At 40.9% G+C, this 26,731-nt stretch overlaps 1 protein-coding gene across 1 annotated transcript in view; it reads left to right on the plus strand.

Annotated features, from left to right (window-relative positions):
* LOC137286550 (MORC family CW-type zinc finger protein 3-like) overlaps positions 1-26,731 on the plus strand; it is a 34,301-nt gene that overhangs the window by 4,918 nt on the left and 2,652 nt on the right. Inside the window, exons 3-15 of the mRNA XM_067818474.1 lie at positions 1,437-1,569; positions 3,693-3,916; positions 4,977-5,127; positions 5,542-5,680; positions 6,075-6,203; positions 7,763-7,891; positions 9,138-9,235; positions 9,719-9,808; positions 10,780-10,908; positions 11,478-11,561; positions 12,132-12,165; positions 12,913-12,999; positions 26,323-26,517. Of these exons, the coding sequence (XP_067674575.1) occupies positions 1,437-1,569; positions 3,693-3,916; positions 4,977-5,127; positions 5,542-5,680; positions 6,075-6,203; positions 7,763-7,891; positions 9,138-9,235; positions 9,719-9,808; positions 10,780-10,908; positions 11,478-11,561; positions 12,132-12,165; positions 12,913-12,999; positions 26,323-26,517 (1,622 nt within the window). The remainder of the gene's footprint in view (positions 1-1,436; positions 1,570-3,692; positions 3,917-4,976; positions 5,128-5,541; positions 5,681-6,074; positions 6,204-7,762; positions 7,892-9,137; positions 9,236-9,718; positions 9,809-10,779; positions 10,909-11,477; positions 11,562-12,131; positions 12,166-12,912; positions 13,000-26,322; positions 26,518-26,731) is intronic.

Here is a 26,731-nt window from a genome sequence, read left to right on the forward strand (position 1 = left end):
AAACACTTACTATAAACATATTGTATATCGTAGGGGTTTTATTTTCACACTTTTTGTGCAAAATGTTTTACAACAAAAATTAATACACAGCGAATAAACCTTTCATTCATACATTCACTCTACACACACACGCTTCTGAGTTGTTACCATAACACATTAAGTTAGAAGACAGAATTCTACAGAAATCTTAAAATGACAACTGATAATAGCGCAAAGAACTTAGCTGTCGCTGTAATGGATTTATTGACCAGGTAGGAATTTCCTGTGACTGTTCACTTAACACATTCAGAATGGCATGATTTTTCCCAAAGTTTTCAGTTTAAAATCTTCTGTTTTCATTTACAACTGTATCATTGATGTTTAGAACTCTCAAATGAATCAAGCAGTGCTCCCTATGAATTTTTCATGCTCTGTGAAATTCTGTTTTGCCCATAAGAGGCAAGAACGTTGTATGCCTGCGTGTCATCAAGCTTACATGTGTATCAAGATCAAACCCTGTCAGATTCCCATCGTGTTTCATACCTGCCATTTGCAGATGATGCTTATCGGGCATTGTAACCAGGGACATGTGACTCTACTTGTTTATCACATCTACATGAATGGTAGCAAATGCCATTTCAGGAGTAAACGGGGTAAAACATGTGCTGTTGTTTATTCCTTTTTTTCTCCAAGTGTTTGCAGAATAATAAGCAAATATTTGTCCAGTCGGTAGGGGAAAACAAATGACAATCTTCTTTTCTGATTTTCAGATGTTTAGGGTTGGCGGGTCCAATTTATTAAAATTAAAGGGTGGCCTTAAGTTATATTACTTAGGCCTAAGCACAGAAGAATTAAATCAATACGGCCCAATTTCAGACTAATTAAATAAACAAATCTCAAGCGCAAAAGAATTAAATTAAATTAACAGTCTACGTAAACTTAGCCTCAGTACTTTTCATTACACTCCACTACTGAGTCTAAGAAAACCTTATGGGAGTACGTGTCAGGTAAACTTTGAGATTGACCAATCAGAACATAGCTTTCCAAATCGTGAAAGTGGACATTTGCACAAATCTTTTGAACTTTTTGTATTGATAAGGTTCGTACCTGAACGATTCTGAATGCTATTAAGCGTATGCTCTTGGTTCTTGAAGATGTACCTGTGAAGATCTGGGTTAGAATCGATCGTCAATAACCCATGTTTTTTTGCAAGAATCGACTAGCAAGATTGGGTGGTGAGGCTTTCTGACTTAGCTGTATCTCAACTGTATAAATCAGTGATTGTGCTGTTCAGCACTGGATTGTCTATCCCAGACTTGGTTATTTTGAGTTGTGATCAATGTTAGTCACTGGATTGCCTTGTCCAGATTTAATTATTGATCATTTAGCTTCCACCGTATAGATGGAATATGTGTTAAACTAACTTTCTGAGTTAACATTGGTCTATCTTGTTTTAGACAATGCCTATGACCCTGATGTCAATGCCTCAGAGTTGTGGATTGACAAGGTGGAGATCGGTGGATATCAGTGTATGACATTTGCTGACAATGGAAATGGGCTTGATGAGGACAAGCTGCTGAAAATGCTGAGGTATGTTTCACTTTACGCTGAAATATGATACCACATGCTAAGAAAGTATGTATATATGATGTTTCAGACAGACCAGTCATTTTGTTGAGATTAAGTAAAAATAACATGAACAAATTTGTTTATTATATTTTTCAAACAGTGTGGTAAAAATCTTGGCACTCAACCACATCCCTCCCACCCCACCGCCATTCCATATCATGCCGTAAATATATGTCAAGGTAGAGACTGCAGTAGAAAGTGAGATCAGAGTCTCTACCAGTAGAGATTGCTATCAGAGTTTCTGCTGGTTGAGTCTCCGATCCTACTAGTAGAGATTGCAATCAGAGTCTCCACTGAATTGTCAATATCCAATTCAGCTGGCAGAAACGCTTATTTATCTATGGGGCAACAACAAAAACACTTTACTTGACGAATAGCAATATGCATTTTTCTCAGGTATAGACTGTTTCAAGTTATAGATAGCAATATACACATCTTACAAAACAGGTAACAATGAAGATTACAACTGAACAAATATCTGCATTTTACTCAGGTATAGACTGTTTCCAATTACAAATTCATTTAGAACAATATTTACACATCTCAATTATAAAACAGTTAACAATGAAGATAGCAATAGTACTAAACTTTATATTGACATATGTTGGTTGTGGTTTTGTGACATTAAGTAGAATATTTTACTCCTTGATTTTTACGACATTTGTTGGTTATGCATCTGCCTTTACAAGGACATACACTTGACCCATGTGTCATTCCTGTTGCCCAGCCTGTGTTCATTCTTGAAGCCAGTCTAGATTGAGATATCGTCTAGATTGGTGACATGCTGTAATGATGGAAGATGTCAACCAGTTGCTCTACACTAAGGTGTTTCTCAGAAGACCATGTGCTGTATATAACTTGTATGTTGCATCCTTCCCTGCACCCTTTAATATGTTTCTTGGGTGATGCAAAATGTTTCTTGTTTCTTCTTGTCAAGGTGTGCTATGTGGTCATCCAGCAGTTTGTAAACCTCAGCCTTCTGTTCCTCCATTGTTGACATGTGTGTTATGATCTCCTCAGCTGATAACTGGTTCGTGCTCAAATCTATTCCCCTTATATACCCATAAACAGTGTAATACCACTGACATACCTACAGCTCTGTATATCTACATATCAGTATATCTACATTAGGTAAAACAACAAAATGGTTTCTCCTGCATATAATGGAACAGTCTTAAAGACCAATTAATCCATGAGAGTAAGCTGGATTCACAGATTGAGATTAACAGATTAAGATTGACTGAAACTAAGTAAGCAGTCATTTTAATTAACTTAAGATTTTTTTAACATATTATATTTCTTAAGAAACCTGAATTGGTGTAAAAGCATGTTTGCTTTTTGTGACACTGTTCCTGGAAATTCTGGATTGGTTTGTTGTTACAAAGTGTAGGTGGCATTGGGACATTCTGGAAGGAAAGGTCTAGGGCAATTCCCCACTTGGACATTACCCACCTAAGAATATCATTACCTGGTCATTCCCCCATCTAATCATTGGTTGAATTACATCTACATGAATTCGAACTTCCTACTTTTAACTGCGACTTTGAGGTGTAGGAGTTGGGGGGATGAATGACAGCACACATTTAACATCTCACTGTAAACAATAGGAAAATATGTAAATCTATAAGTTCCTACTGGTATGGATTGTGATTGTGTAGGTTATTTTATATAATCAGAGTCTCGACCAGTAGAGACTCCGATTGCAATCTCTACTAGTAGGATTGGAGATTCTACCAGATGAGACTCTGATTGCAATGTCTACTAGCAGGATCGGAGATTCTACCAGTAGAGACTCTGATTGCAATCTCTACTAGCAGGATCGGAGATTCTACCGGTAGAGACTCTGATTGCAATCTCTACTAGCAGGATCGGAGATTCTACCAGTAGAGACTCTGATTGCAATCTCTACTAGCAGGATCGGAGATTCTACCAGTAGAGACTCTGATTGCAATCTCTACTGATAGAGACTCTGATCGCAATTTCAACTGGTAGAATCAGGATCTCTACCCTGACATATACATGGTGCCTTGGAACAACTTTATTTATTGCCTGTCTGGTTTGTATATAATATTCATGCATTTCAGTTTTGGATTCTGTGAGAAAGATGTTTATGAGAAATCAAATCATAAACCAATTGGGCATTATGGCAATGGCTTTAAGTCTGGTTCAATGCGACTCGGCCAGGACGCAATCGTCTTCACCCGACATGTCCACTCCACCAGCATTGGGATGCTATCCCAGACTTACCTGTACAAGACAGGCTGTGAGACAGTCATGGTGCCAATCCTCACTTGGGAATTACCTTCCAATATCCTTTACTTATTGTTGGTTTGTGGTATTTAAACTATTTATTGTCCACCCAGCATGTAATGCGGGGGGATATAGTCGACGCCTCGTCCGTCTGTCCGTAATCATTTTGTTTCCAGAGCATAACTCAGAAACAGTTCAATATTTTTAGACCAAACTTGATAGATATAATAATCTCAACCTATAATTGTGCCTTTTGCTATTTACACAGTTCTGGCATTTTTATTTTTTTTCGTTTTTCCATGGAGCATTTTCATGTTAGTCTACTGATGGGGTGGGTTCGTTTCTGGAGCAGAACTCAAAAACCACTCAGTAGTTTCCTGTAAAACTTGGTAGATATGTGTGACAGACCCCAACGTGGTACCTTTTGCTATTTACATGTTTTTGTGATTTAATATTTTCTTGGTTTCCATGGAAACGTTTCGGACTAGGAGGGATGGGCTTCGTTTCTGGAGCATAACTAAAAAAAACCGTGCAATATTTTTCTGCAAAACTTGTTTCATACATCAGTCAGAACCTACAGTGGTGCCTTTTGGTATTTACATGTTTTTGTGATATATTATTTTCTTGGTTTCCATGGAAATGTTTCGGACTTTGTCTCAAAATGGGGGGATGGGCTTCGTTTCCAGAGCACAACTCGAAAACCATTTCATATCTTTTAACAAGTCTTGACAGATATATGACACAGATCTTGAAGTGGTGTCTTTTCCTGTTTGCAGACATATGGCATTTATATTTTTCATGACTTCCATGGAAACGATTCAAACTTAATGTAAGAAAACATCAAGTAACAAATCAGATGATTTGTCCTTTCATATATGTGGGGGCCGGGGGATATGTCATCTTCTGATGACCTTTGTTATTAATGCTTAGTATGCATTTTTTGTGGCTTGTTGGAGATGAATGTGAAACATTATTATCATTTAATGATGACATCTAACCTGAATTTGGTGAAAAGATTGTTTGTGTATCTTTCAATAATTGCAAACAGAGCCAAGTGGTCAAAGCGAACATTCTACTACTGTAGTTCATGATGTGTTGATTTCCTTGACTGAGATGACATAAAAAGATTCACAGTGGCAGCTCCCAAAACAACCTGGCAGCAATCCTCAAGTACTCACCATTTACCACTGAGTCCAGTCTTCTCACGGAACTCTTTAGTCTGGAGAGGCTAAAGACTGGAACCAAAATTTTCATCTTTAACTTGAAACGGTGAAGACTTTTCCTTTATCATATTAATGCATAAAGAGTATGGATCTTGTTTCACATTGCAGTCAGAAATATTTCAGCTGCATGATTACATTCTGTAAATTATGGTAAATTATGGAGACTGACAGAGTAAGTAAGAGTAAATCATGGAGTCTTGGTGCTTTTGACGGTCTGTCAGTCTGTCTGTCATGTGTTTCAGTACATCATGCAATTGGAACATATTCTGACCTGGAAATACAGCAATGGTTGAGTGACAATGTGTGGACTTGATATTCTTATCTTGGAGGAATTTTCACTGTCTCTAGCTCTTATCTTGTAAATGAAAACAGTAGGTCTGTATAGTAGATTTATTGATGCCTGCATGTTTTGTGAAAACGTGAACTTTATTCCTTCGTTTAACGATGGTACTTGTTTCAGTTCCAAGTCAGGAAGCCCTGAGTTGGACTTTGAGAGTGACCCACTGGACATTCGTAATCCAGAGACGCTAGCCATGGACATGACAACAGTGTACAGGCCCATGCAGGAGGCCATTCCAGAGTTCAAGAGTTCTCTCAGGGTCAGTTATACGGTTGTATTGCTTGTTTAGCACTCTGATTGGGTGGTCAGACTCCCTGACTTAGTTGACACAAATTATTTTATGCCATTGATATAAATCGATGCTCATGCTGTTGTTCATTGGATTGTCTGGTCAAAACTCAATTAGCTACAGATTAATGTTATTTTGCTGGAATGTTGCTGTGTAATGAATTAAATCCCAAGAAAGAAATGTCTTGGTTTACAACGTAAGTCAAACACAATATAACAGATTATGTCTAGTAATCATTGTAATAGTAAAGAATGTGGACTTAAATATATTTTAAGTAATATGAATACATTCATCTTCCCCTGTGTTGGATTGAAGCGTATAAGAGATAAAAGAGTTTCCCATAGTCAGTACTTGTTTGTTCCAGGAATATTGCAGCATCTTGTTCCTGAAACCTCGTATGAAGATTGTACTCCGTGGACAGAAAGTTAAAACCAAACTTATTTCCAAAAGTTTGTCACACACAGAAATTGATGTGTACAAGCCGGGATGGCTGGTATCCTTGTGCAAATCTAGCAATGCCTGGAATTATAAGACCCATGAGGGTCTGGGTTAGAATATTGGCCTCCAGTAACCCAGGCTTATTATGGAATGATTCTCAACAAATCTTCCACTTCTGTTTTGTCCTCATGAAGGTTTGAGGACAGAATAAGAAAAAGATACCTTGGCTTAAATTATCTCCCTTGTGTTGGTTATTGGTTAGAAGAGGTCCCAAGCTCTCTATATTGGCGTAAAAGGGTACCACATCAGGGGATCACATCCTGGGACTTAGTTGATTGTATGCCCTTATAACCCATCATTGTAGGGAGGTGCTCACATTTCCATTGATCTAATTCTATTGTTTACCAGCTGCTATCAAATAACAAACAAACTTGAGAGATTACAGTTATTTTTATCCCCCCGGCATGTAATGCTGCTGGATATAGTCGACGCCTCGTCTGTCCGTCCGTCCGTCCGTAATCATTTTGTTTCCGGAGCACAACTCAGAAACCGTTCAATATTTTTAGACCTGACTTGATAGATACAATGATCTCAACCTATAGTTGTGCCTTTTGCTATCTACAGAGTTTTGGCATTGTTATTTTTTGTGTGTTTTTCCATGGAACATTTTGGTGTTAGTCTAGTGGTGGGGCAGGCTTCGTTTCTGGAGCATCACTCAGAAACCGTTCAATATTTTTCTGCAAAACTTGGTAGATATTTTTGGCAGACCCTAAAGTGGTGCCTTTTGGTATTTAGAGGTTTTTGTGATTTATTATTTTCTCAGTTTCTAAGGAAATGTTTCGGACTTAGTCTCAAAATGAAGGGATATGCTTCGTTTCCGGAGCATAACTCAAAATCCGTTCAATATTTTTCTGCAGAACGTGGTAGATATATCAATCGGAACTTGAAGTGGTGCCTTTTACTATTTCCAGGTTTTAGTGATTTATTATTTTCTCAGTTCCCATGGAAACGTTTTGGACTTAGTCTCAAGAGTGAGAGGTGTGTTTTGTTTCCAGAGCAGAACTCAAAATCTTCTTAATATCTGTCAGTAAAACTTGGTAGATATATGTTGCAGACCCCAAAGTTGTGCCTTTTGCTATTTCCATTTTTTTTATGTATTATTTTCTCGGTTCCATGAACATGTTGCTGACTTCGTTTCCGGAGCACAGCTTGAAAACCATTTCATATCTTTCAAAAGATCTTGGCAGATATACGAGACAGATCATGAAATGGTGACTTTTTCTGATTACTGATATATGGCATTTATATTTTTCATGAATTCCATGGAAACAATTCAGACTTAGTCTATAAACACAATAAGTAACAATCGGATGATTTATCCTTTCAAATATGAGTCGTATGTGGGGGCCGGGGGGATAAGTCGTCTTCTGATGACTCTTGTTTTCATTAGGCAGTGTTGTATGAAAGCATTACATTGATGATATTGACATCTAGTGAAAAGTGTGATCATGACAGACTTTAGTAACAAACAAGATTACTATTGGTTTAAACAAAGCAGTTACCAGGTTTCATGTGAGATGTTCACTAGTGTCACATTCCTTAAATCATGGCCAGGGTCGTCCCCTGAAGATTGTGTTTGGGTTCACCTGCTCTAAAGATGCCCGCAGTGAAAACTATGGACTTATGATGTACCACAGGAACAGGCTGATCAAAGCCTATGAGAAAGTTGGCTATCAGAGACAGGTAGGAGACTGGTTGACTTTCACAGACTGATCATGTGGCCAGTATGCAAGATATGATAGTTTCCACCTTCTTTGAGCCAGTTGGGCGACCTATGCCTGGACATTACTAGCCCACAAAATAATTTACTGGTCCAAAATTTGAATGTAGAAGCTAAGCACAATGGATTACAATAAGATATTGTCGGCATGACATGGGTTTCATCACAATAGATAACAATAAGATATTGTCGGCATGACACAGGTTTCATCACAGTAGATTACAATAAGATATTGTTGGCATGACTCAGGTTTCATCAAAATAGATTACAATAAGATATTGTCGGCATGACATGGGTTTCATCAAAATAGATTACAATAAGATATTGTCGGCATGACATGGGTTTCATCAAAATAGATTACAATAAGATATTGTCGGCATGACATGGGTTTCATCATAATAGATTACAATAAGATATTGTCGGCATGACACGGGTTTCATCATAATAGATTACAATAAGATATATGAGAGATAGAGACAGAGAGAGGGAGAGAGATGTCGCATGACACAGGTTTCATCATAATGCTGATATATGAGAGAGAGACAGAGAGAGAGAGGGAAGGAAGGAGGGAGGGAGATGGAGGGAGACAGCGTGAGAGATGGAAGGTGGGAGGGAGACAGAGATGGAGGGAGACAGATGGCAGGGGAGAGAGATAGGGAGGAGACAGAAAGAGAAAGAAGGCAGGAGTGAGAGAAAGGGAGGGAGAAAGACATGGAAGGGGGCAGAGAGCGAGAGAGATAGAGGCAACGGGAGAGGAAGGAGGGAGGGAGGGAGAGAGAAGGAAAGAATAAAGGAGGGAGAGCGGCAGAGAGAGAGATACAGACAGAGTGAACGTGTGAGTGTTTTGATGGGACCGAAGTGGTTGACAATGGAGGTGATTCTTGATGCTGACATGTTACTTCCCCGACAACATGTTCTTGGCATTATTATTAAATACTTCTGTTTGTGGATGAATATCGTTTGTCTGTACACTCACATTGTTTCCTTGCATGTTTTCATTTACAATCGTCAGTATGTTTATTCACCACTGATCACATTTGTACTTTATTCAAGTTTCTTATATAACTGAGTATAATAATGTCAGTCACCTATTGTAAAACAGACTTTATTATCAGTGTTTTGGTTGACTTCACAGAATCCTTGTTTATGTAATATTAAGGGCCAGTTTTTAGAAAAACAACCTCTTCAGTTCTCATGTCATTTATCCAGCGCAATAATTTGGGTGAAGGAGTAGTTGGTGTGGTCCAGGTGGATTTCCTTCAGCCCATCCACAACAAGCAAGACTTCAACAAGGACGAGAAGTACAAGTAAGTAGAAGTACAACTCTTGCACATGTTGTCACACTCACTTGTTCATGGACTTGACTTGAGGGACTTTGTTGTGTATCAGATATTTGCTTAAAGTGACACTTGCTGCTGTTAAGGTGTGTAAAAGGTTTGTTTCATTCGAATGTACTGGTATTATCACTGAGATTTGTGACAACTAACTTTGGAGAATAAGGGAGATAACCTGTTTCTATTGATGTTGTGACTTGCCATCAGTGTATTGCAGTCAGGCCATGTATGTTTGTCATGCATATTGCAATGAGTAATCAGTACATCCATGTGTGACATTGAGACAGTTTATAATATTTGGAGACATATATTTTACTGAACAGAGGATGTGCTAATACATTTAACAACTGAAAAGCTCTTATCTTGCTTGATATGTGTCTTCTAAAGACCTTATTTTTGATAACAGTTTTAGCCACCAAATTTACCTGGTATTATTGTTCCTGTTGTCCCCTGCAGCTCCTTCATGACCTCCATTGCACAGAAGTTGAATGATTACTGGAACGAGAAGAAGTGTGGAGGCAGTCGGGTCCAGGTGGCACCAGCAGGGTAAGGTCATCACACTTATCAGGGGTGAGGGTAAAGTGACACACTTGACAGGGGGAAGGGTAGGTGACACACTTGACAGGGGGAAGGGTAGGTGACACACTTAACGGGGGAAGGGTAGGGTGAACACACTTGACAGGGGGAAGGGTAGGGTGGACACACATGACAGGGGGAAAGGGTAGGTGACACACTTGACAGGGACAAGGGTAGGTGACATACTTGACAGGGGGAAGGGTAGGTGACATACTTGACAGGGGGGAAGGGTAGGGGACATACTTGACAGGGGGGAAGGGTAGGGTGGACATACTTGACAGGGGGGAAGGGTAGGTGACATACTTGACGGGAGGGAAGGGTAGGGTGACACACTTGACAGGGACAAGGGTAGGTGACACACTTGCGAGGGGTAAGGGAAGGGTAGGGTGGCATACTTGACAGGGGGAAAGGGGAAAGTGGACACACTTGACCGGGGTAAGGCAAGGGAAGGGTGGCACACTTGACAGGGACAAGGGTACGTGACACACTTGACAGGGGTAAGGGAAGGGTGACACACTTGACAATGCGGTAAGGTAGGGTGAATCCACTTGACAGTGGGGGAAGGGTAGGGTGAATACACTTGACAGTGGGGGAAGGGTAAGGTGAATACACTTGACAGTGGGGGAGAAAGATATGGCGTAGACAATTTACAGGGTTGAGAGACCACTGAATCTGTGTATGCAGCTTATGGTTGTGACTTGTTAGGTGAATGTTTTTAGATTTCAAAGATCAATGTCAGTGTGGGGTCCATATTCATTCATTTACTGAAGGCTGTCATATATCTGGAATAATTCAACGATAACAATTGATATAGAAAGAAAACAAACCTACCTGAAAAATGCTGACAGTTAACAAAACACAACTATTTAAAGATTACCTTGATATGTACTAAGAGTATCAAATCTCTTTCACTATGTAGTCGGTGTGTCATGTTTTCCTAGGAATCTCCCTGACTGGCTGTGGGCCCAGTGTGAAAACTGTCTGAAGTGGCGCCGTCTTCCAGATGGCGTTAGGCAGACAGGACTCCCAGACCGATGGTTCTGTCACATGAACCCTGATGCATCACATAAGTATGTTGTAGATTTGTGGACTTAATAGGATATTATTCTGATTTATGCTGGATGCTTTATCATTTGAAATACATGATTATAGATAATGAGAATGTTGTTTGACCCTCTGATTACTACTGTGTAGAAAATTACCAACTTAAGTATATAGTGTTCATCTTTTCATTTCAAGTTAATGAAAGTTTCACCTTGTTACATTATCCATTTCATCAAATGGAGGGACAAATGGAAATAAGAAATCATTTCTGAAACATTTGATTGCTGTCTGTGTTGAATTAAAGCAAGCATGCTCACAAGTTGGTCCTTAATAACCTATGTTGATCAGAAAAGATGACTGAGTTGATCTGTGATCTGTGGTTGTGATGAGGCTGTGTGACTGGTTGATAACTTGTCGTAATACCCTGACTGCATGGATTGTTTCTCATATCAGCCACAGGATTGTCTGTTTCAGACAAGATTGCTTACTGACTGTAATATAGCTGGGACATTCCTGAGTGTCGTGTAAGAGCAAAACAGAAACCAGAATACTGTCTGAAATAAACATGTTTGTTGACGTCTATTCTGTGTTTCAGTCGTTGTGATGTGGAGGAGGAACCGGAGGATGAGGACGAAGCTTTAAACAGGCCAACTTACGAGAAAACATACAAGAAACAACAGTAAGTGGTGGACAGCTATGTTACATGAAGGCAACCTTTTACTGTGTCAGTATTGGTTTCAGGTCAGCTCATGTTCTTGTTTACTTTTCTGATTGTGTAATGATAATCTAGTAACAAAGAGAAAGATTTGTTTTGGTAAGAACATGGCATTGATCTAGAGTGTTCTCATGACATTTTCTGTAGCAGGATTAAAGCCGTGGCAAAGCCAAGTTATTTAAGCATTTGCTTGTGATACCAGAGGCTTGGGTATTAATCTCTTTACAACGGTTGTGTGTGAAAGTCATTGTTGGGGTCCGTCTGCCTTGATATGACAGAGATTTACAAAGGTTGCATAAACAGTATACTCACTCACAGTAGCAAAAATTGCTGCCGTTTGCCATTCCTCACCTTCTCCAAACCACATCGACAAATGTGTACACATTATTCGGTGGTTTTAAGTATTGTTGTGAATATTTTTGTTGTCATTCCATCCATTCCATAACTCGATTCCATCTTTCATTGACTAAGATTGTGCCTTTTGTGGGAGTCATGTTGGAGATATGTATTGAGTCTAAATTGCCTTTGTTTCAGAGAAGAGAAGAGGAAACAGTGCAAGCTGGAAGAGGTAGCTATTGAATGTCAACTTGTTCATTGTGTAGTGAATCATGTTAACTGGCTGCTCATTACATATTTGTGTTATTCAGCTGTTCAAGAGAAAATCAGAATAAATAGTACTGAATGGAGTTCCCCTGTCTTATTTCAGAAATTGACCTATGACATTAAACAACCTGCTTTAAGAATGGTTTCTGGTACAGACCTGCAGGAATTGTTTCCAGCAACATATAGCTACATAACTACTAATGACTTAATACAAATAACCTGTATTTCACATATCAAGGCAAAATATGAAGAATTTGTTTGCCTGACATGCTCACAATGTTTAAAATCCTGGATAAGTCTCTGACATTATATTATTATGGTTCTACGTTGTTGCAAAATTACTCTTCTGCAAGATTCCTAAGAAAGAACTTGCTCAGAGCAAATCTGCAACAAAAAGACCAGTAAAACTTGCCAGGTTTTCTATATTTTGAGTAAGACTTTAATCCCTGAAGTTTTTGAGCAGGTTTGGGTTTGATCACTGGAAGCATACTACAGGGATCTGGGTCAGAATTGATTCGCAACCTATTCTCAATGTTACGGGTCACACAGTGTCTCAGGTGGTCATGCTCAGTGATTGGACTCAAAGTGCTTCATCGTAGACTGTTTTTTATCAGTGTAAACTTAATTAATCATCTTATTTGGAATATGGTGTTGTAAGTTTTGTGTATTCAGTTTTAGTGTTGTAATAATAAAACATGGTGTTCATCCTCAGCACCAACGTCGGATACAGAAAGAGAGAGAACTACGAGATCGGGAAGTGGCAATTCAACGAACATTACAGCGTATAAATCAAGGAGAGGTTGGCATTTTCATTTCATATGCATCTATATTCAATCAGAAAATGTCATCAGCAAACAGCTTCAAGGTCACATGCAACGTAAAACACAACTTTACAGATTCTGATACCTTAAGGTATGCACTTACCGAAACAAATCATGGAAAGTGCCAATTCAACCTTTAAAGTTGAAAAAATGCGATGAAAAGTATGAGATCGTGAGCAGTAGTCTAATCTTGGTTGTGTAAACAAACAACTAAATAATCTGCTCGTTACATAAAAACTTGTTGATTGTGGTAAGCAGCCTCTGTCACAGAGAAAGCTCAATGTCTGACTTATTGACACCTGTATGTCTGCCTGCCTGTCTGCTAAAGACAACATGCAGTACACAGCTTCAATCATTGACCACATGCAATTTGAACTTAACACACATTGGTCTATATGCCATAAACAAGATAAATTGATTTATGACTCGTGCACCCGAGTCCAGTCTCTACCAGATTATGTAATTAGGCAGGTGTGACACTTGTACACATGACAAGTTTTTATGTCTGTGGGTTGCAAACAAACTACATTTTCTCAGATGACTGGATTGGACGGAAACTGGTGCAAACTCTTCTAAGTTTCAAGTCCTGCTTTGTACTTGGACGAATGACAGTTTCCAGTCATGCAGTAGTTCACCATCTCTTCTGAGATGATATTTGATCCAACTCAAATTCAGAGAAGGTGTATTTAGAAAACCCAAAATCTCTATATAAATTCTCTATAGAGAACAACTTCTTCTAGTGTATAAGGTTTTGTTTGACAATGGTATATGAATCCATACTGAAACGATGCATCAAGTACAATAAAAGAAGTGGTTATCCATTAAGAATCTTGCCCATCAAACAGATCATCTTTCCGTACACACATTGAGCCCTTAGCAGATCAGCAAATGAAACAGCCAATGGGAAGCCGTCGTTACACTTGAGTGCACATCCACCCGCTATGACTGGGTTCGGTCTCCCAAGGACTTCTTTTCGAGGGAAGTAAGCCCAAGTACAAAATATCGCACTTTTCAATCGGGATTGAACGATTATAATTTTGTTTATTTGTTTTTTAACAAGCAGCAGTGTATATTATATGTCATGAATAAGTGATAATTGTGTTTTAATTATGTTTGATTTTTTGGTTGCACATGACCTTTCACAATATCAGCCCTATGGTCATCTTGGAATTTGTAGTCATTGTAGTCACACACCCATGGGCCACAAATCTGTTTCAGGTATGCTAATGTAGGGGTTAAAAAATCCCATCGCTTGATGCCTGGGACAAGTCAGTTTTCATTTCGGACAATCAAATAATGGTATCTTACTTGTCCGTGGACTACTAGATAATTTTCGCTTGTGGTTTCAAAATGCAAATAATCTTGGATTTCATTTCTTATCTGCTCATAATGAAGCTTTTAAAGTTAGCGCTAATAATAACATAGAGCTGGAAGAGAGTGAAATTATCATCACGCATTGTGTCATAAAATCAGGGCAAGTGGAAAATTAGTCAAGACAAGTTACTGTCTTGAAGTCACTTGCCCTGTCGCAAGTGGCTTTTCAAAATATTTTTGAACCCCTGTATTGTATTTTTGACAACATTTATGTTACTTTCAACACAGGTCTGATACTGAGATACATGCATGTTACACATCCCCAACTCATAACTTTTATGGTGAATTCTAAACTAGTTTTAGTCTCTTTATGGCTGCAGTATTGCCGATGTGACTTCAATTCTTTTTCATAGAGATCGTCTTTGGGGTACATTTTCTGCTGCCGGAAAATGTCAGGTGACAGTTGTATCAATATTTTGAAAAAATATTGTACAATAAAGAAAAAGTCTCTTTTGCTCATGATATGGCCCCTCACCACATGGAGTCACCCCTCTGCCGCGCGTGCGCAGACAACCAGGTAAGCATCCAAGCCCGTATCATCATTCCTTCTGCTGTCACCATACTGTTAAAGACGTGTGTGTTGGAAAGAAGTTAAAACTACGTTCAACTCTATGTGTACTGTGTAGATGTCTGAGTCTTCCTCGACTGTATGTATGGTTTATTCGTTCGTTAATAGGAAAACAGAACGTTTATTTAAACCTGGAGTTGAATTGTTTGTCTGTGACTTTTGTGTTGCACAGGCTTTCCTGTGGGTTGCGCACGTGTTGCTTCCCCATGGCGGGAAGTTGACGCCCTTGCGTGTTGAAATATTGCGTTTAGTACCAATTAGTTCATGTCGTGGGTATCCATGTAGTTTTCAATGTTTTTAATGTGTTAATTATGTGCTGCTGTTTTGGCGGTCAGCTTATGCTTGGCATATTGGCTTTCAGGCTTTTACGATGTGTTCCACTTGTGGTACAAACATCCCTCCACAAGACAAGCATGACAAATGTCTGTGGGGCGGATCGCCGGGCTCTGCTCGCTCAGCTAGCCTGGAGATGTCTGTCGATCCGGAGCCTTTGGCTTCAGGTCCGGACGCCTCGGCTACCCCGGAGAGGGAGGGTTCGCTCCTAGTCCCTCTCTGGGTCTTGGCGCAGGATAAATTGAGGATTCCGGGGTTTCCGGTCTCTGCCCCACCCCTCCCCATGAGAGTGGAGGACTCGGTTTCATCTGAACTTCTTCTTGCATCTCGGGACCAGGGTTTGGATGGTATTTCGGTGACTTGGGTGGAAGGTGCCTTCGGCTCTTCCTTCCCCGCTGTGGTTCGTTCAATCATCCACTGGGTCTGGGTGTGGATCCTCCTTTAGAGAGGATTCCGGCTCGGCCTTGGGATCAGAGATCAAGGCTATGGACACACTGGTCTATATGCCATTAAACCATGACTGTTTTGTTTCAGTTCGTAGTCTAACCAACCCAGATAGTAGTTAGACTACGACCGGGACTACTTTTTAAATGTCTGCTTTCATGTTGGAATCTGACAGCTTTACGTCACATCGACGTCACTTATAGTCATCCAACCAAAAGTAGGCGCAGATTGTTGCAATTGAAAATGTCTTATGAAACAATAGGAAAAAACAGCAGTGCATAATTGTTCCATAAGACCTTTTTCCAACAATCTGCGCCTACTTTTGGTTGGATGGTTGTAACTGGCAAACGCCGATGTAAAGTACAGATGCCAGATTCCAACATGAGAGCAAACATTTAAAACGTAGTACCAGTAGTAGTCTAATATCTGTGCTGAAACAAGACAGCCATGGGTTAATGGAACCATAAAAAGTAAAAGCAATGCATACTGCAGAATGTATTTTATTCACCGAACATACACAAACTTTCATTTTGTGACCGCAAGGTTGACAGAAATGTTGATGCCCTCGGTACTGGTCATTTGCAAAGCTTGGGATTTCTCGCAGGAACTTGATGACATGGTTGCCGTTTCACTTTTTCGCCTTCTTGGTTTCCTTTGCACTATCCTGCTCAGAGTCGCCTCTTGTTCAGTACAGATACGCTTGTAGTTGCGAATGGCATTACTCCTGTGACCAGTTGTTTTTGCAATCAACTGCTCATCTACACCTGAGCGAAACAGCCGCGTCGCACACGTCGCTCTCAATGAGTGATTTGTGTAGAAACCTTAAAAGACAAATGTTAACCCAATCAAAACAAGTCAGGAGGTGAATTGATGCAATATTTACATATGTCAAGAAATGCTTTGTCATTCACATCTCACTAAATTACTGGCAAAGAAACATATGGTTCAAGGTAGAAATGTATGTTTTCATTGCGGTTTTTTTGACACTGTAAAGTTAATAATTGTAATATGTTGTGAGTAATGCAGTTTTTAGATAAAAGAATTTGAAACTCTTACCACTGAATCCGGCAGCAGCGCACAATCTGGATACAGTTTTACTCAGTGTGTGCTCTCCTACGGGCGACAATGAATACCATCGATCAGGCCTGGGTTTACTTAGTGGACGTAAGTATAAAACTGTAGGAGCATCAGTAGGGCGAAGACCAAGGTACTTCCGGTACAGTTGGACGATGAACCTATGAGATACATCACTAGCATACGCAGTAACACTTTTGGGTGCAACATGGTAGTCCTTCAAACCACGCTGATCACGTTTACTGACCTTTTCATGGTAGCGTATGAATTCACCCTGGTCATTTTCTCCAATTTCAAGTTGTTCAACTGTCAAAGTTCTGTGTTCAACGACACTGCGTAAAGCAAAGTTGAGGCCAATCAAATATAACATAGTATCAAGCAGTGTCTGAGGAGATGAATCGCCAAGAATACCTTTCTCCCACAGTACTTGCTCCTGATTCACAGTGATGACATCTGCCTGTCTTGGATGCATTCCAAGGCCATCGCTTGCCCTCACTTTCATGACGTTTTCCAGTGTGTTTTTCAGTTCTGTGTAAACCGGGTCAGATAAGAACTGCCCATTTCTTCCCAAATTCACCAACTTCATTTGAATAAGCAACACCAACTGTCGTAAAGTTTGGGGGGGGATAGTTTTCGCCGCTCTCCTTTCTCACTTCTATAATAAATCTACACAGACAAGAATTAAGTTCGTCATCATTAAGATCCTTTAGATCATGCAGAATCAAACTAAGTTGATGCCCTGATGTATCTCCATTTAGTATCCTTCCATTCCTCGAAATTCGCCAAGATTCAAACAGACGACATGCCCATTCTATAGACTTCTGTGTTTTCTTTGGCACAGTCTTCTTGCTCATTTCCGTAACTTCCCGATCAGATAAAGTTTCACTGAAATGTTTATTTGTAAATTTCCTCGCATATTGCCTTTCCATCTCTTGTGAAAGTGCATATATCATATCATCATCGCTCGAAGACATGATAAGAGATTCACTTGTCTGTGTCTTAAACAACTCACTCTCAATCTGTTGGGAAGCTACATACATGGCATCATCCTCACTTGACGGCATGTCACGATGTTTATCAGCAGTCTGCAAATTCTCACCAACGTTGTCGTTGTCGCTAATATCACTGTACAGAGTAGCATAATTTGTCGCAGAAACTGCATAAACACTTGAGCTCAAATACCTTTATGAGCACGGAAAATCTTCTTCAGACATTCTGAACACATTTGTGACTGACACTGGCAATGGCGGTGAATGTGAAAGCATGTATCTTGATGAATGTTTGCGCATGCGGGAAAATTATTCACGAATACCTCCCGTTCGGGGCAAACAAAAATTCAACCATTCGCCACTAACTGAGAATAACATATCAATTGCTACAATTACTCTGCGCATTCCGGGCCACATTACGTTGTCAAACAGCCCCTATCGTGTTCAGATATATCAGATGGCACATGCTGTAAGTGACATGTGAAAGCACGTGCAACGCGAAATTTTCAAGGACCTGATGGGTGAAAATAAAACGTGAGAGCGCAGCAAAACATTGAATTTATCATTGTTTTGATAACGTTTAATGTACATGTACACATTTAATTAAGTGTCATGGTTTAAGTCGGTTAGACCACTTGGACCTTGGCGTCTAATCGTTGAAGTTGTTAGTTAGTAGATCTAACTAACAACTTCAACGATTAGACGCCAGGTCCTCGTGATCTAACCTATACTAAACAAGATAAATTGATTTATGACTCGTGCACCCGAGTCCAGTCTCTACCAGATTATGTAATTAGGCAGTTGTGACACTTATACACATGACAAGTTTTTATGTCTGTGGGTTGCAAACAAACTACATTTTCTTGATCTTGATCATGTTACACATCCCCAACTCATAACTTTTATGGTGAATTCTAAACTAGTTTTAGTCTCTTTATGGCTGCAGTATTGCCGATGTGACTTCAATTCTTTTTCATAGAGATCGTCTTTGGGGTACATTTTCTGCTGCCGGAAAATGTCAGGTGACAGTTGTATCAATATTCTAATAAAATATTGTACAATAAAGAAAAAGTCTCTTTTGCTCATGATATGGCCCCTCACCACATGGAGTCACCCCTCTGCCGCGCGTGCGCAGACAACCAGGTAAGCATCCAAGCCCGTATCATCATTCCTTCTGCTGTCACCGTGCTGTTAAAGATGTGTGTGTTGGAAAGAAAGTTAAAACTACATTCAACTCTATGTGTACTGTGTAGATGTCTGAGTCTTCCTCGACTGTATGTATGGTTTATTCGTTCGTTAATAGGAAAACAGAACGTTTATTTAAACCTGGAGTTGAATTGTTTGTCTGTGACTTTTGTGTTGCGCAGGCTTTCCTGTGGGTTGCGCACGTGTTGCTTCCCCATGGCGGGAAGTTGACGCCCTTGCGTGTTGAAATATTGCGTTTAGTACCAATTAGTTCATGTCGTGGGTATCCATGTAGTTTTCAATGTTTTTAATGTGTTAATTATGTGCTGCTGTTTTGGCGGTCAGCTTATGCTTGGCATATTGGCTTTCAGGCTTTTACGATGTGTTCCACTTGTGGTACAAACATCCCTCCACAAGACAAGCATGACAAATGTCTGTGGGGCGGATCGCCGGGCTCTGCTCGCTCAGCTAGCCTGGAGATGTCTGTCGATCCGGAGCCTTTGGCTTCAGGTCCGGACGCCTCGGCTACCCCGGAGAGGGAGGGTTCGCCCCTAGTCCCTCTCTGGGTCTTGGCGCAGGGTAAATTGAGGATTCCGGGGTTTCCGGTCTCTGCCCCACCCCTCCCCATGAGAGTGGAGGACTCGGTTTCATCTGAACTTCTTCTTGCATCTCGGGACCAGGGTTTGGATGGTATTTCGGTGACTTGGGTGGAAGGTGCCTTCGGCTCTTCCTTCCCCGCTGTGGTTCGTTCAATCATCCACTGGGTCTGGGTGTGGATCCTCCTTTAGAGAGGATTCCGGCTCGGCCTTGGGATCGGAGATCAAGGCTATGGACGTTGGGGAGGTTTAGAAGTCCGAGGGAGCTTTCCACTTTTCCTCAGCCTTGAAGAGGTGCGTCAACATATCGCACAGGCTATTCGCCAGGCAGCAGTCCTGACTAGCCGTCTGGTCTCGGCTGAGTTCTGCCTGCCGGACGTGGCGTTTGCCCCTAGGCAACCCACGCAGACACAGCTCTGCATTCTCCCTTCCTGGCTGCGGGATGTGATGGATCCCCTCCTTGCTGGTACCTGCCAGTGCTTTGATTTACCAGAGCTGGTTTGGCGCTACCAGCTGGGTGAGAATTGTCTTTTCCAGGTACCGCTTGTGGATGAGTGTGTGTTTACTTCAGTCGCCCTCGGGGGAGGCTTGGCTTCCTCGGGTGCAGCTCTGGCTGCCAAACAACAGCGTTTAGTTCCGCCTTTTGCCCAGTCGGGTGCCCCTCTGCGGCAGGCATACCGGACCTATGAGGAGATCTATCGAAATGCCATGCAGCAGGTTTTAAAAAAGTAATTTAGGTAGCCAATAATGAGCAATCAGTCAATGCATTGGCGGTTAATCCTTTGAAAGAAGGGTGTTGTTTTTACATAGACACAGACACGACAGAGTGTGTTCAGTATAGATTAGTAAATGTACATACATAATCACTACTTTTGACAAATCCCCCATTCAAATCCGCATAGAAGTAATTAATCAATCAGTGTGTTATCGGTTAATCCTTTGATCGATCCAGACACAAGAAATTCCAAATGGAGACCCTTTTGGGGTAATCTAAGTGGCGTCACCTCTAATTATACCTGTAATAAATTCATTTACTGAGCATCAAGTGAAAGATGACAAATAATGTGTAGGTTTATAACACCTAACATGGATTACAACCCAGCGACACCACATGATTTTGACAGAATCGTCTATGAAAACAAGGGTTGTAACTTGGAAACTACGCAAAGCAGGAGACAAAACTAAATGATAGTAGATTGTGAGAACATAGAGCTTTCATTTTTCACAACAGCTGTTGTGATTCAGGTTTGCACGAACCTGTAAATGAAATAGTTTAAGCCCTGAAATGTAGATGAATTCTGCATAGACCCTCATAGCTATACCTACTATTACGTCACGGAGACACGTCACTCTGACTGGTTGAAATTTTGTTTGCGGCTGAGAATTGTGCACAGTTGTCAAAAAGGTCAATTGAAAGTAATTAAAGATCGTAATGAGCCGTTTTAATGACGGGCTGGAGCAGCCGCGGGTTTCTTGCCCCCACGCTCCTGTAGTGAGTTCTTCTTCTGTGACGCAGCCTACGTCTGAGTTTGCCGGCTCGCTTCAGCCACTTTTCAGGAGTAAGAAGAGTAGTTGTGCAAAAAATCCGCAATAGATCATGTAACCACGGCGAGGGAACAGGCAGGATTTTACTCCACATGCTTCCTCGTTCCAAAGAAGGATGGTGGGTTCCGTCCTATTTTCAACCTCAAGGAGTTGAACTGGTTGATAGAAGTTCAATCCTTCCAGATGGAGACACTTCGCTCGGCATCTCCGCAGCCCCAAAGGTGTTCACCAAACTCATGATAGTGCTGGCTACTCTAGCCAGCTCGCAAGGAAGGCGTTGTCACCCTTACCTGGACGACTGGTTGCTCAGTTCGCTATCTCAACCAGCGAGTATAGATTCTACTTACGCAGTGATAGATACTCTAGATCGGCTCAACCTCAAGAAGTCCGACCTGGTACCCACCCAGGACTTGGTCTTTCTGAGGGCGAGGCTCACAACACATCAGGGTCTTTGTCACCCGACTGGGTCAGGAGAGTACGGGAGATTGTGTCTTCCTTCCTCTCGCAGCCGCGGGCACCTGCACGAACTTGGCTTCGTCTCTTGGGTCACAAGGCGGAGACCGTCTCTGTAGTATGGCGGGCGCGGTTGCGGATGCGCCCCATACAGCAAGCTTTGGCGAGTCTGTGGGCCCTCTCAGAGGACCTGGAGAAGTGTCTCACAGTTCCCGGGTGGTTGTCTCCTCACTTTCAGTGGTGGACCGATGTCGGGAATCTCTCCAAGGGGGTCCATGTTAACAGCTGAATGGAAATAGCCGATAGACATGGATCGCCGGATTCAAGCATTACCAGCTTGATACGCACTCACATGAGAGAGTGCACTCTGGCCGTACTGTTCATTCCAGTGGACAGTGTCATGCCACCGTGGCCGAGTGAGTCTTGGTTGATTGTCAGTTGACGCTGCTGGTTACTGCGTATAAGTGCATGTCTCCACTGTTGACGTATCCCACGACTGAGATCTTTTGCACTTTTTACAGTGCTATTTATATCATGCTTAGCTCTGAGGTTGGTTCTCTCCCATATTGCCTCTCACGGAAGCTAATCAGGAGTTCACAGGTGACTTTTTTGCATAAGTTAATTTTCGTAATTACTATCGCTATAATTACGTATTGTACCAGAATTCCCTCCTCCCTAGCCTTTGGTCTTTGGGAGTCTGAGTTTATGCATATATGTACCCCAAGGACGATCTCTATGAAAAAGAATTAGACAAACCTGTAGAGGTTTCCAATTCTTTGAAAAGAACAGTCCTTGGGGTTGGGCCACCCACCTCCCTGCAATTCTGTTCACTGATTTATTCAGCAGAAGGAATGATGATACGGGCTTGGATGCTTGCCTGGTTACCTGCGCATGCGTGGCAAAGGGGTGACTCCATGTGGTGAGGGGCCGTATAATGAACAAACAAGACTTTTTCTTTATTGTACAATATTTTATTAAAACATTGATACAACTGTCACGTGACATTTTCCGGCAGCAGAAAATGCATATATGTACTCCAAGGACGATTCTCTTCAAAGAATTGGAAACCTCTACAGGTTTGTCTAATTCTTTTTCTTAGAGATCGTTCTTGGGGTACATATATGCATAAACTCAGACTCCCAAAGACCAAAGGCTAGGGAGGAGGGAATTCTGATACAATGATAGCGATAGTAATTACAAAAATTAACTTATGCAAAAAAGTCACCTGTGAACTCCTGATTAGCTTCCGTGAGAGGCAATATGGGAGAAACCCAACGCAACATTTGGACATCGTCAGTCATCAACAACTGTTACAGTCACCTTGTGTGACGATTCCACAGCTGTAACAGGTCCATCGGATATAGAAGATGCATACGGCCATCAGCTGTATCATCTCAACACAGTTTAGATGCACTGTGTGAAAACTCCCATTCACGAAGGTCTTCAATATCAGCTGTATTATTCACCATCAGCTGTATTATTCACCATCAGCTGTATTATTCACTATCAGCTGTATTATTCACCATCAGCTGTATTATTCACCATCAGCTGTATCATCTTTACGCAGTTAAGAGGATGCACTCTTCATCGACTCAACAAGGATTGTATCCCCAAGTCATCACAGACGGTCCCCACACGCAGGCCCCCCTGGAGGCATTAATGGAATGATGATCACTCCTGGGATGCATGCAAACTTGAAGACCATTGATGGAGTCTTATGCAGCTCTCCTGCAAGATGATCTACGATGACTTGACATCTTGACCTTCCCTTCAATTGTGCTGATATCTATAGTACCAGACAACTTATCTATGATTTCCTATACTGCGACAAAGTATTAGCATCAAGGCATCCTGTCCTTCAACTCTACAACCAACACGGCAACTGCATTCAAATATTCAGCATTTGTTACTTCCTACTTCGTCAGGACACTATGACTTGTGATAATGGTCGTCTTCACCGTTGGACACAGATCTTCATCCTTCACAGGAACATGTGCGCACAATTAAAGACACCAATCGCCAGACGATGTTGCATTACATTATTACCCATTGTTTCAATAGACTGATACATAGACTGTGGCCACAGTGTGACTGGTGGACCAGGTGTCATCAATAGGGGATACATACATGTATAAGTGTGACATACGCATGAAGGGCAATGCAGATCTGAAACTGTGCTTAGATACTATGATGGAGTAAGAATACTGAGGAGAAATAACAGATTTGGTACAGATAATGAGAAAGTTGGAAACAGAAAAGGTAAGGCTATATACAATGAAATGTACACACAGAAAATAAGATAACAAAATTTATATCGACTAAATTTGGATTTCAAATTTACTTATATTTGACATATTTACAATCCACGAACATCTTTGAATAGCACACATCACAAGAACAAAACTAGAACACGGTTACTTCATGTACTGATCGAGTTCTGACTCGTGAATCACACGGGTACGTCCTTCGGTCTGTTCGAGAATATATACACGTCCATCTCTTGTCCACTGAGAACCAACCCGCTGATCCTGGGGGAATTTCTACGACTGTGTTGCTCCAGTTCGTCCGTTTTCATCCTTAGCTCTGTCCTCAGTTATTCGATCGCGTTCATAGGTACTTTGCGACTGGCATGAACGCTTGTTTGAATTTCTCCTGAAGTTGGGGTAACATCAACGCACTTGTCAACTTACTTGTCAGGACATCTTGAGAGGCCTCGTTGATGAACTTGAATAGGGTCGATGGGTAAATCAAATACAATATTTGCCAATCACTACCTATGGAGAACGTCACTGGCATTCACCAATTTGGGCCACTTGTCACAACAACTAACGGTTCCACAAAGGTGCTGAGTTTCACTCACTTCTTTTTTATCAAGAGTGATGATGACCCTGTACTTGTAAAGGAGTTACTTGTACATGAAGAAGGGTAGCAACTCTGTGATGAGGACATCATGAAGAAAGAGTATAGCTAGCTAGCTAGCTTGTAATGAAGATACTTGTATATGTGAAGGGTCGCAACTTGTCTTGATAGGAATCTTGACATACAGTTGCATGAGACACTAGCAAGATGCCAGCTGATCTATATATCATCACGTTTCAGTCAGCAATCGCTTCCCAAGAAAAGTTTGACTGGATGTGATTTCCCCCACCGTTTCATGAATGAATGTTGGAAGAACTGCACCGAATTATCACCATTAAAGTTTCCAAAGGGGTGGAAGTACTGGATGTACTTGTATGCCAGCCAACAGAATCTATCATGGTTTGATACAAGGCCTGTTGGATTCTATAAACAAATAAGCTTGAGTTAGGTTAAGGAACAATATGTTGTTTTCTGAATAAAATATCAATATACTTAAACTGACTCATGATGTCAAGCTGTCCCTACTACCCAACTCAGACATGTTGGATTCTCTGCAGTTCTGTCTGGCTTATAGAATTAAGGAGAGAGTGACAAACAGGGCTGGTCATGTGACTGATGTGGCGGGAAACGGGGAGGCTTTCTGTGGGTGATTGTACAGATACTTCAGAAAAGGGAACTTCAGGGGATTTCAAGTGTTCCACCTTCTTTGCACAGAGGGAGGAGATAAGCAAATAAGCATGAGTCAGGATAAGTAGAAGATGTTAATTTTTAATATTCAAGTCATGACAAATTATAGCAGTGTTTACATATACGGGCATATGCCGGTATTTTACAGGTGAAAAGGTCAATGGACCAGTATATTTTTAACAAACAAATCCAGGAAACCGGCAGTAAATTCACGTGGTTAAATTATTTACTCCAAATAGCAACTGTTAAGATTTAAGGAAACTGCCCTGTATATTCAATTTGCGTCATATGCGATAGTGCATATGGAATTCTGTGTCTATTATTAGGAACAACCCCTAGAGATTATTGTCATTGGCTGGAGGCCTTGCTTAGCCTCTGCCGAGACGAGGGGCCTTTAGGCGTGAGGCTATAATGTATCGTATAGCAATTCTCTATTGGAGACAGTAGTAAAAATAATCAACGGTAGGGAATGACTAACCCATTCATCACTGCCGACCAGAACCTACCTAACACATGATTCATTTATTAAGTCTTCACAATGTCTTAAAACACTTCTGACATTTCAGATGACCATACATTAGCGATAGAAATAGAATTATACACAATTTATTGCAATGTATTGAAAAAGAAAATCAATTCTCAGACACATGCAGAGTTGTCAAATGTACATTACAGCTAATTATTTCCGTCTTTTTGTGCGATCATGTAATGCAATTCAAGAACATCTCAACTTTCGTCACCTCGAACTTAGCACTCGGACACAATGTTTAATGCCAAAATATATGCAATAAGCATTTTTGTCACAGGTCATAACCTAGTACGTGCACTGAGTTCCATAATATATATATAGGTGGTGATCTTTAGCGTAACACTCTACCTTAATTACTTGCCACTTAATCTCACAAATGGGACAGGTTTTGTCAAGTATAATCCCACCACTCTCTCTCTGATTGTTTTAGTAAACATGATTCAGTTAAGACAGCTAGTCTTGATCATTGCATGTCTATCACTTGTTAAAACTTTGTTGTCACTCAGGTGCTTGAAATGCGCAAGAAAAACATCTTCGCTAACAGGTTGTTTTTTTTAACTTTCCATGAAAATATATACGAGTACAGTGTATGTGATCTTGAAGTAAAGTTTAACACTGTCCTTGCCCCAGAATTCTACATGCCACGTGTTTTCAATCTGTTTCAGGTGTCAAGTTCCAAGAATCAGATGCGGAAGGATGTGGTAAACCTGGAGAAGGCTCTGATTGAGTCGAAGAAGCGTGAGGCGCTGCAGAAGAGGCTGATCCTACAGCTCCAAGAGCAGAAGAAACAACAGGAGCTGCAGAAGGGCGAGCTGCTGAAGGCTGCCGAGAACCTCCGTGTTGTCAACATGCAGAACAATGTCAGTATCTTCAGATATGTGCTTTCCTTCATACACCTTCATATTGACACTGTTACCTTTCCAGTGGTATCTCATGATTATGTGTTCAAAATAACATTCGGCGTAGGTTTGTCCTCACTCACACTTACTCTCTCACTCACTCAGATGGAACTAGTATTCAGTGCTAGAATTGCTTAGATTGATGCATGTGCCATTATTACTGCATTGTCTCATC

Source organism: Haliotis asinina, chromosome 6 (genome assembly GCF_037392515.1).
Source record: "Haliotis asinina isolate JCU_RB_2024 chromosome 6, JCU_Hal_asi_v2, whole genome shotgun sequence".
Taxonomy (NCBI): domain Eukaryota; kingdom Metazoa; phylum Mollusca; class Gastropoda; order Lepetellida; family Haliotidae; genus Haliotis; species Haliotis asinina.